We start from the raw sequence: 11756 nt of genomic DNA, 5'->3' as shown, positions 1-11756 counted from the left end.
TCGTAAACATGTTACAACTCGGTGGAGTGGGTTGATTCAAAGGGCTGGACCCAGGCAATGACTGGTCATTAGTGAAATGTATTTTGATGCGTAAAGAAAAACAATTTAGTCATGTCAGACAGGCAGCAAACAATGCAGCCCCTTAGAAAAATTACAAATGGATTGAGGTCATGAAAGATAACTATGTATGAATGTTGAATTTAAGTAATTTTTGCTACTAAAAATGTTGTTTTCAAGAAGAGGAACAGACTAAAATGCAGCATTATTAGCCTATAATAGTACCGTATATAGACGATATCGAGAGAATTAGCATTAATTGGCTAATTGACACTCCAAAATATGTAGGACATGAAATACTACAGATCGCACAGCAGTAGTTGTCAATTGTATTTGTATACACTATTTGGCCATACATCTTTAAAAATAACCCTCTTCATCGTACATATTTATAATGCCACGCTGTTTTGGTCATGAAGGCAATGGTAAACAAAAATCTAGGGGCAAAGTTCATCACATAAAAAGCAACGGCAACTGCAAGCCACACTTTCAGTCAAACGCACCTGCGCGCGTTCCACTACACGCACATATTTCAAGCTGTAAAACATAGATTGCGCACAAGGCCTTGGGGCAGGTCTGTCAATGAACCACAAACAAAGGGACTGATATAAATAACCCTCGTATGCTGGAAGGGCTGTTTTGTATCTCGCACAAAGGGAATTTTGTCCCAAAAACTGCATATTTTCTGCCTATAATAAACCGAAGGCAAAAACCTCTAAGAACAAAACCCGCCTCCGCGATCAGCTCATTGGTCAATCAGCGATGACCGATTAGTCCACAACAATCTGATTGGTTACGGGGAGACGTTCCATACACAGCATCCCACCCTCGCGCTCCTCTGTTCTCTTTGGCGTAAGATACCTGAGCGACCGGCCACGGTGCAACGTCAATGGCTCATCTCTGGATCCGTCAAAGAGATAGGCCTCGGCGGATAGAATTGATTGGATATACCAGCCGTCTGACAAGTGGACGCACGTAAAACACAGCACGGTCTGGGCTTATTGAGTCTGCGCTAACAGAAAAAGAGGAGGTTCCCGAATAGAGTCCTTTATTTATTTCTTTGTTTCCACTGGGGGGAAATAATAACAGCGACATATACCGCAGGCACTTCATTTATTATATTTGTCCGTATACACAAGAAAACTGGATAAGATTACAGTGGTTACTCGAAGGCCAAAGCCAAGGGGAGGAGGATGAAGCGGCGCAATGCGGACTGCAGCAAACTCCGACGGCCGTTAAAACGGAACCGAATCACTGAGGGTATATACGGCAGGTAACTTATGTGCAGCCCGACGGAGGGGTCCTCCTCACGACAACAATGGGGGGCAATGAATGGGGGTGTTTGCCGCTTGATAGCTGCAGAATGTGAAGCTTCCTAACGTCACTACTGATATCAATGGACTGCCAACGCTAGCTAGCTTGTTAGCCTAGCTAGCTTCTAGTGGTAGCATAGTGTATGCTAGCGGGTTGTTTTCGTACATAAACAGGTAACGTTAGCTGTTAAGCTAGTCGTAGCGCTAGGCCCCAAAACAGCCTGTTTTGCACCATGTCACAAGGTCTCTTTCATAGCAGCGTTACTGTTTATAATAAGCTGCACGGTGTCCTTCGACACTTATTCAACAACACTGACTATCTACCGTCTGCTCACGTCAGTTGTCACCTGCTAGCCGTGTCAAACTTAGCAGCTTCCCTGTTAGTTAGGGTAACTTATGTTAGCTAGCACAACTCCAGCTATGTCTGATTATTTCTCACCTCACCACATGCGCCTTACCTATCCAGTAAAGGCGTAACATATGCTAACGTTCACTGTAAACACGAGTTGACTGAAGGCAGTTTGTCTGACTTCTGAAGACCTCGTGTTTCGCTATTCAGGCAACTTAAAAGTTGCTTAGTTGTCCTTCACAGCCACACCTGACAGGTCCGAACAGTTAGATCTATGTGACATCCCATGTATCTGATAGACCAAACATTAGAGGCACCTAGTCTCACACGTGGCATCCAGACGTAGAGATGTGGGGCAGTACTTGAATTATTGAGCAGCTGACCCATCACAAAACGGCCATGCTTTGAGATCAAAGGACACCCCTACTGTGTCACAAAAATGTCAACTGTGATCAAATGTATCTATTATATCAAATTTGAATTGTGACACTAGGAAAGAAGCAGCAATAAATGAACACATTCTGTGAGTAAATGTAATGCCCACAACACTTGAGAAAAGTATATACCGTAGTTTGGCACGGTTGCCACGTCCAAATGTTCAAAGCATCATCACAGAAGAACACGCCACATTATGTACGTGGACCTCCTCCAGAATGTCTTCTCATTTCTGCGTACATGTTCTATATATATATATATATATATATATATATATATATGCATGCAGTTGCATTTTATAACATCAGCCACTTATAATAAGTGCAATGCACACAGGCATTTCATCTGTTGAACAGCAGCAACAGGTGCCAGACATGCAACCTTCACTTGATTCTCTCACACACACACACACACATTTATAATAAAGCAGAATCTCTTTTGATGTGTTGACTGATGGTTTGCCACATATTGACTGTTAAATATGAGTCCCATTCTTGTTAACACAAATCATCATTGCCAATATAAAGTAGCAAAACATTTTGTGTCATCAAATGTTTCTTATCGTTTTCAGTACCTTCCTGTACCTGAAGTTCCTGGTGGTGTGGGCACTGGTGCTACTTGCAGACTTTGTACTGGAGTTCAGGTTTGAGTACCTCTGGCCATTCTGGCTCTTCATCCGGAGTGTATACGACTCCTTTAGATACCAGGGGCTGGTGAGTGGCTGTGTCCTTATATTTATTATGATTCCCTATAGGTGACAAAAGAACATAGTCATTTTTTGTTTTTAGATATTGCACTAAAACAAGCAAGTGCAGACAGACTTAGATTATCAGCACCATAGTGTTGCTGTCACAGTCTCTGCATTTACATGTGAAATTTAGTAACCAGGTCATTGTGGCCCTCCTGCAGTAACTTGATTTCTTAATGTCATGTGACCAAGAAGCAGGTAACAGTAGCTAGATAGCAGTGTGGTGAGATGAAAGGAAACATTAGTACACATAGTAGTGCATCTTTGTGTCCAAAGTAATTGGATCCAAAATCAGGCTCAACCTGAAAGATCAAAAGTCTAACCACTGTTTGTCATTTACCACAAATGTTTATTTGCCGACACATGCACAAAGTGAAGTGTCTCTCACACTACAGAACCCGTAGTTTCACTGCATCTTCTGTAGAAATGCTTCGACCTAAATGTAAATAACTTATTGCTTTAGTGTTATGTATCAGATATAAACTTAACATATGTCAGCTTTGATTCAAAGATGTTTTATCTTTCAGTCAGTCTTTAGAGTTCTGATGCTGTGAGGCAGCAAACAAGGTCATCTGTCAGATTTGATCAGGCTTGCAAGTTATGAGTGTTCCTGTTATCTAAATTTTGTACGATAATGTTAATCTACCATTGTTTCATTTTGCCGTGGCTGTCCATTGTTGATGCTGTACAGCGTGTTCTCATTGAAATGCATTGTGTAGGTGTGTGTGTGTGTTTGTGTGTTTGTGTCTCACGGCGATGCAGAAAAGGAGAAACAAAAATGTAATATTCGCAGAACCATTCATGGTGCTATAATTCAACAATGAAACGTAGAGTTGCATCACCCAGAACGAGATCACTCCCATTATAGCGGATTAAGATTTGGTAGCCAGCCCTTCTGTGAACAGGTGTCTTAACATCTTAAGGCTTGTTGTTAGCCTTAAAGCGTTTCCTTTTTTCTTTTTAAGACAATGTTTTAGGTTTCCAGCACCTACATCTGTCCTTGCTGCATATGTTGCTGGTTTATCATGATCATAACCACGTCTCCTCTCTCCTACAGGCCTTCTCAGTATTCTTTGTGTGTGTGGCGTTTACTTCGGACATCATTTGCCTCCTATTCATCCCAGTGCAATGGCTATTCTTCGCTGCCAGTACTTATGTCTGGGTGCAGTATGTTTGGCACACAGGTAAGGCCCTCCCACGTATAGGTGTCTTGATATTTGTTGGTATAAACTCTGGATAATGTCTGTGATTAACAGGGCACTCGCTCTTAACATTCCTCTCATTTGTGTCTAGATTATTTCTGTTTAACAACTCAAAAAATAAGGAAGGAAGAAGCCATCTGTGTATTTACAAGATGGGCTGAGATAGATCATTCTTTCAAGTCACAGACCACACACACATTCTTAGAACTGGCACTATTTGGTTTTGTTCTTCCACTTTGTGCTTCGGGGGGAAAACCAGGTGTGAAAAGAGTTGTGCAGTTCCCATGCACATTGTGTTGTGTTTTTTTTACAAATAGACTTGCTTCTTAGAATTTTGCATGTTGTGTAAGTGAGCTGCACTCTGCGGATTAGCTGTCAGTCTGATTTAGCAGTATCCCCCTGCGTTGACCAAAGGCCAGGTGTCAGATGGAAATCCTAGTGCCAATTGGGGGAGGGAGCAGCACGGTGGTTCCCAGTCGCTTTCTGAGCCCTCCAACTTTACTCCCCAGTGATATTCACTGTAGTATTAATATCTCTTACCCCTCCACAGCCTGCTGGGGAAATGTTCTCGCTGTTTATTGCATTCAAGGAGACTATGGGGGTAGTGTCTGTGTTCCCACCACCCAGTGTGTTCAGTGATAATGGTGGGTCCATAAAGAATCAAGTAAGGTGTAGGGAAGTTAAAGATTTGTGTAGAATGATGGTCTACACAGGTCTGTGTTCATCAGGGGTCTCACTTGTATGCACAAAATAGGGCCTAAAAGAGGCGCGTGCCACTTCCCACGCGAAAGTAATGGTCCATAAAAACAAAGTTGACGGGAGAATGTGTGCACCTGCACGGAAACGCTGACTCATGCATACGAACATTTTGGAGGCACGGGAAAGTGGCGATGCAGATGGTGAGGTGGTGAATTAAAGTGAATTAAAGCCAGACTATGTGAGCGGCATCATTTCACGTATAATGATGCCTCTAACACTTTTAACTTCACTTCATATCACACGTTACGTTGCACTTATAGATCCTCTTTATCATAAGAATTCAAACCAGCAGTGTTATTTGTGCGTGTACTAGTTAGCTATAACTATTCCATAAGCACTTTTTCATTTGTAAAATATATAAACCAACTCACACCTTTTTGAATTGAATTTTGCTTAATCTTTACACAGCGCTAGCTGCTGTCTTTAGCGCAGAGGAGAGGGCCAAACTACCAACACTTGTGGTCAGCTGTGGAGCAGCTGATGAAATTATCATCATTTGTAAGATAAAGTCAACTAGTGTTAAAGAACTGCAGAACAAATCAATAATCTTCTAATACTCTGCATATATCTCCAAGTACGATCTTGGTTTTCATGTAGTATTTGTGAGTAAAATCGCTGCGGTGCACACGACTTTATTAGCAATTGGTCTGAATGCTACAAACATAAATACTGCGGTGACACTGGTACTGTGTAATGCTGCACGATAGATACTCTGGCACCGAAGTTGTTAGTACTGCGTAATTCAAAGAATTACAAGGGAACGAGTGTTCAGGGATCCCTTCATCCAGAAACAGCTGATCTTCTGTGTAAAACAAAACTTTTCTTGGTAGTTGCCGTGATTCACCTTAAATTGACCAGCAGCTCATTTCTATGCATCAACATTCACAAGGTGCTTTGCATTGACTGTTTATGGATGCATGTGGGAGTGGGATGATGTGAAATTGGTTGCCACATCATCTGGTGCTCACTGGGGCTAAGTCAGCTGTATTTGTGTCTATATTTCCTCAAAATGTTTCCTGAATACAACATAAAACAAAGATTTAAATGATTATGGAAGAATAAGTAAACAATGACCAAGCACTCGGTTCCAACTTTGCCAGTTTTTGGTTCTCATTGCAATGGACACACAATTCAGGTAGTCCTCCTAGTGATGTTCAATGCCCATTCCTAACATCTTTGTCCTGCATTGTTGTTTCAGAGAGAGGTGTCTGTCTCCCCACCGTGTCTCTATGGATACTCTTTGTGTACATAGAGGCGGCCGTCAGATTCAAAGACCTGAAGAATTTCCACGTGGACTTGTGTCGTCCTTTTGCTGCACACTGGTGAGCCACTGTTCTGTTTAAATCAGGTGGAGCTTAAAGAATACATGCACTTAAATATGCCTTATGGTACAAGTAGGAACGGGTCTGATGTTTCACTTGGATTCTCCCCAAGACTCTACATATTTAATAACAATCCTGAAAGAGGTTTAAAGTAGCACCTCTACAGTTTAGGCTATGAGAGACATGAACCCCGAAGAGCTTCAAGCTGATTTTGTCTGTGCTAACCTGTGTTATACCGTGAAGTTGAGCCGTTAACATCCCAATAACTAGAGACCATCCTGGGATGGGATCACACTACCCAACAGTACACTTATGAGTGTACTTCTTGTGTCCATCTCCGTAGCATTGGCTACCCAGTGGTCACGCTGGGCTTCGGCTTCAAGAGCTACGTGAGCTATAAGATGCGCCTTCGGAAGCAGAAGGAGGTACAGAAGGAGAATGAGTTTTACATGCAGCTTCTACAGCAGGCCCTGCCTCCAGAGCAACAGATGCTCCAGAGGCAAGAGCGAGAGGCAGAGGACGGTAAGAATCAAACACACATACAGTACGTGTGTGTGTGTGTGTGTCAGGAAATGTGAGACTCGCATACACTATCTACTAGGACAAAATACATCACATTATTTGATTCATTTAAGTCCAGGAGAAACGCTTTCTAAGGTATTTTGAGTCCTCTTCATATGATTTAATGGATTTTGGCAATAAACATGGAACCTGGAAGTGGTACTGTCTTTTCAATCACAACCAGGCTTGTATCAAGTTTGTGTTGGTTTGTAACGAGTCTTGTCCAACGTACATTTGCCTCCCTAGCCAAAGACTGTGGTTGAAGGTGTACCTGCCTCACAGTTTAAATAAACACCACGCACATAATGATCAGGAGGCTCTGCTCATTGGGTGGGATTAGGCAAAGATTTGAATGGAGCTCGCAGAGCAAGACGTTAGTGGAGGATTGTCAAAATTGCAGCTGGAAAAAAGATTTTCCACCAGCCAACCAATACCAGAAAAAAAGATCACTTGAAATGCAACGCAGCTGTGTGGTTTTGTTGTGCAGTGATAGGCAAAGTCAGGTCATTTCACTCAAGTAGCACTTAACCAACCAACGTGTGACTCCTCATAGTCGCTGCTCACATTGCTTACATAAAGTCATGGTTCATAAATAATGAAAATCTCCTTCACTTCCCCCTGTTATTCATGTAGCAGCAGCAGCAGCAGCAGCAGCAGCAGCAGCTAAAGGAATATCTGAAGTAGACACACCTCCAGTGTCACAGAATGGCGCCCCAGCCAATAAAAAGACATCGGCAGCACTGCCGGAGTTAGAGTATAGGGAAAAAGGGAAAGAGGGAAAGGGCGGCGGCGGGGAGGCTAAAAAGCAGCACAACAGCATCCTGCCATCGTCAGTGGACTCTAAACTCCAAGAGATGGAGTATATGGAGAACCATATGAACAACAAGAGACTGACCACAGAGCTGGGCAGCACAGAGAACCTGTTGCTCAAAGAGGACAACAATTCCTCTTGCTCCTCCTCGTCCTCGTCCTCCTCCAAAAACTACAAAAACGCCAGCAGCAACGCCGCGACGCTCAACTCCTCGCCCCGCGGCCACAGCGCCACCAACGGCAGCGTGCCCTCCTCCGCGCCGGCATCCTCCTCTTCCTCGGGGAAGAACGAGAAGAAGCACAAGCTGGCGGTGGGGAAGGGGACGACGGGCGGCTCCCACAGGGATCCCACCGACAACTGCATCCCCAACAACCAGCTGAGCAAGCCGGAAGCACTTGTTAGGTAAGAAGTGCACGCTCAGACACGGATGTGTTCATCCAGACACGTGTTCATCCAGACACATGCTCATTACGACTACACTATACTAACTAAAAACAACTATTCTGAGAGCAAATGCAGATGCACTGGTGGCATTTTTTTCCTTGATCCTGGTACCAAATGTTTGAGAGCTGAGGAGATCTGCATTAGGAAATCACAGCCTGCATCACAGCTGACCTGTGATGGTTCCTTGTGATGTTTTGTAGTGTCCTATAGCCCTATGGTATTTAGTATAATATCTATAAAAAGGTTTGGAAAACGTCTCCTCTCCAGCACACACAGGAATACTAAAGTTCAAAGCTTTTCATCTATTAGCAGTAGTTTCCAGCCATGATATGTGTTGTTTAGTTTGCATCGCTTGCTGCTTTACTCTGGCTTATCATTACCTGAAACTCTTTTTAAGGGAATATTTATGTTATTCTTCACTCACAAAACTAGAAATCTGTTTGACATCCTCAGTTGTGAAAACACATATTGCAAACAGATGGTTGTTAAGAGGGTCTCTTGCTGCTGGCATTTAATTGGGCTGAGTGATAAAAAAACAAATTAGAATTATGATTTAATAACGGATCATCTTTCAAGTGTTAAAGTGTGTTTAGTGTAGGTTTGGTGGGGGGCAGATCATTTTAAATGTCAAAGGAGATATGAAGGCTCTTAGAAACGATGCTTTGAGTTTGACTGGGACTGATGATATTCTGTCTTCAGAGTAGGACATAGAAATTATTCTGAAGCTTCCTTCAACCCGCTTTCAATTCAGAATGAAGGCCAACCCCATTTATGCAACACCCGGAAGCATAAAGTAAATGTGTAGTTTTCGTTGTTTTATTTATACGTCTGTATGGCTTGAATATGACCATACTTTGGCTGCACTAATAATTCAGGGACTGCTTTCCTGAGACAGCTGTTTGCTACCGTGGTCTGGGACATGTGTGTAATCCATGGGCGGACCGTTAGGCCACAATATCTGGATTTATGTGTCTACAACAGCCTACATGGTTTGAAGTACTGTATATATGAAACACCAGTATATAAATCATGCTCTGTTCATTCTTCCACCCGGGACAGGTTGGAGCAGGATGTGAAGAAGTTGAAGGCAGACCTGCAGGCCAGCCGGCAGGTTGAGCAGGACCTGCGCAGCCAGATCGGCTCGTTGGGCAGCGCTGAGCGCACCATACGCACCGAGCTGGGCCAACTGCGCCAGGAGAACGAGCTGCTGCAGAACAAGTGAGCGGGGCCGCTACTCGTTGTGTTAAAGCAAAGTCACAGAAGGGATCCTTTTTTGATTTTAGATCATTAATAACTGGGTCATTGGGGGGGTGCTTATTGTCGTGAATGAAGACTGTAGGGAGAGAGCAGTGTTTCCTCCTTGTTTATTTGTGTGTTTTCTGTGCACTTGCAGGCTCCATAATGCTGTGCAGGCAAAGCAAAAGGACAAACAGGCCGTGGGGCAACTGGAGAAGAGGCTCAAAGCAGAGCAGGAGGCCCGAGGCACCGCCGAGAAACAGCTCGCAGACGAAAAGAAGCGAAAGAAGTTAGAAGAGGCCACAGCAGCCAGAGCGGTAGCACTAGCAGCAGTGTCCAGGTAGGGGCTCATCTGACATGCAGCTTTCTATAACCATTTCACCGCTGACTTGTCGCTCGTTTCTTTCAAGTTGTGATCTGTTGTTGTAATAATTCCAATATGTTTTTTCAGAGGGGAGTGCACAGACACGCTGCGGCGGAGAATCACTGAATTAGAAACAGAGTGTAAGAAACTAACATTGGATATCAAGCTAAAGGAGGACCAGATCAGAGAGCTGGAAGTGAAAGTTCAGGTAAGGTTTTATTTATTTTATTATTATTTGAAGTGTTTATCTGAACTGTCACCATCAAGCGCAGTAAAATTTCTCCGGTATTCTTGCGTTTAAATGCACTCGTCTTGTTCATTTGGTCAGGTGTAATGCTGTTATGCTAGCTGCAGTAGCCGGGTTACAGCGCGGGATTTCAAACTTCCAGCAATTTATTCAGAAGCTTTTTGTTTCTGCTCAGCGATTCGTGGAAGCTTGGGTTCCTAAAATGTGAACCCTATCGCGGTGTCTTGTGTACATTGCCAGTTCTGCTTTAGTCATTGCACGCAAATATAGCTAGTGAGCAAGTTCTCAAAAAGTGTGACAAAGATTCACAAAAAGACAGAAGTGGTGCAGAAAAAGATCCAACAAGCGTATGTCTGTGTCATGAGCCCTGTTCCAGTGCTAGTGCCCCAGAGCTAGGTCGTACCAGGGGAACCTCCATTTGTTCTTCATGCAGCACTGAATGAAATTGAGTTCACATCAGTTATGACAATGAATCACATTTGCTCTGTCACCAGTTTTGCTAAAGCATCCAATCACAGGACAGTCCCCTCCTGACTGAACCCTAACTGTATCTGTTCTCCATCTCGCAGGAGCTTCATAAATACAAGGAGAACGAAAAAGACACAGAGGTGCTGATGTCGGCACTGTCAGCCATGCAGGACAAGACCCAGCACCTGGAGAACAGTCTGAGCGCAGAGACCAGGATCAAACTGGACCTCTTCTCTGCGCTGGGAGACGCCAAGAGACAGCTGGAGATTGCACAAGGTCGGTCTGGTTGCCGTGCTCGGCGTATTTATTCAATATGTGTAGGCGTGCTCATGCTGAACCGTTGGTTGTCTGTATTCAGGTCAGATCCTGCAGAAGGACCAGGAGATAAAAGATCTGAAGCAGAAGATAGCCGAAGTGATGGCCGTCATGCCCAGCATCTCCTACACAGCCGACACCGGCAGCATGAGCCCCGTGACCCCCCACTACTCCTCCAAGTTCATGGACACCAATCCCTCCGGCCTCGACCCCAACGCCTCCGTCTACCAGCCGCTCAAAAAGTGAACGCTTCGTCCCGCCTCCATCCTCCCCGTCATTTGTATTTCCCCCCCAGCAGGCCGCACCACCTTCCAATCTGCTCGGCACGTCTGCGGCTGAGAAGTTGTTTTTTTTCCTCTCTCTGGTTTTTTATTTTTCTCCTCGCCAGGTCAGAAGGATGTTGTATTGTGTGACTGTATTTGTTGTAGTTAAAACAAAAGACAAAAAAAACTTTAAACGGACATCACATGTCAACTAGGAAGTCGCATTTTTTTCTTTTTTTCCCTCCCTGTGTCTAGTGAAACCTCACAGAATCGAGTATGTATCTTCATCTCAAGGGTGTTGCGCCCCCCCCCCCCCACCACCACCACCACCAATGCATCCACCTGCTGCCGGTTACCAGGGGAATAGCTTCCTTCTTATCTTAGGTTGATTTTTGCCTCCTAAACCTTGGAAAACCGAGTTCTCCTTTCATCATGCAGCCTGACTTGCATCTCAATTTCTTTGACAGATTGTTTTCTCCCAAAATAGTCTGGCGACATCTGTACAACCTGAGGAATGTAGTGCACAGCTGGCACAGACTCTCACCCCTTGTTCTGTTGTAATTTATTTTTTAAGGCACCAAATGAACCCTGATTTCAGCTGCTTTGAGGTATGGTGGTAAATCTTTTGTTTTTTTAAAGTGTATTGCGTGGTTCTATTTGTTCACTCTTTAAAGATTCAAGTGTTGATTGCAACAAGTTGGAAAAATATATTGTGTTGTGAGCAGAAACATAGACCTTAAATGATATGAACCCAAGCAGCTCCTAAAGTCAGTCCTGAAGTGAGTTTTTGAGTTGAGGAAAGAGTGCAGTAACAGGTGTGTGTGTGTGTGTGTGTGTGTGTGTGTGTGTGTGTGTGTGTGTG

The 11756-nt window shown here is 43.9% G+C and overlaps 1 protein-coding gene across 1 annotated transcript; it reads left to right on the top strand.

The window, feature by feature from the left end:
• The first annotated feature begins 898 nt into the window (after window positions 1–898).
• On the top strand, window positions 899–11750 carry maco1b (macoilin 1b). The gene is made up of 11 exons (XM_031847500.1): window positions 899–1330; window positions 2726–2867; window positions 3960–4086; window positions 6062–6185; window positions 6529–6707; window positions 7380–7959; window positions 9061–9219; window positions 9395–9577; window positions 9689–9809; window positions 10418–10592; window positions 10675–11750. Exons 1-11 carry the CDS (start codon window positions 1251–1253, stop codon window positions 10875–10877), a joined length of 2073 nt encoding a protein of 690 aa, XP_031703360.1. The 5' UTR covers window positions 899–1250; the 3' UTR covers window positions 10878–11750.
• The last annotated feature ends 6 nt before the right edge of the window (window positions 11751–11756 follow it).

The sequence above is a fragment of the Anarrhichthys ocellatus genome, unplaced genomic scaffold, assembly GCF_004355925.1.
Source record: "Anarrhichthys ocellatus isolate YVR2014 unplaced genomic scaffold, GSC_Weel_1.0 scaffold7, whole genome shotgun sequence".
NCBI lineage: Eukaryota > Metazoa > Chordata > Actinopteri > Perciformes > Anarhichadidae > Anarrhichthys > Anarrhichthys ocellatus.
This window is presented reverse-complemented; position numbering and strand designations above follow the sequence as displayed.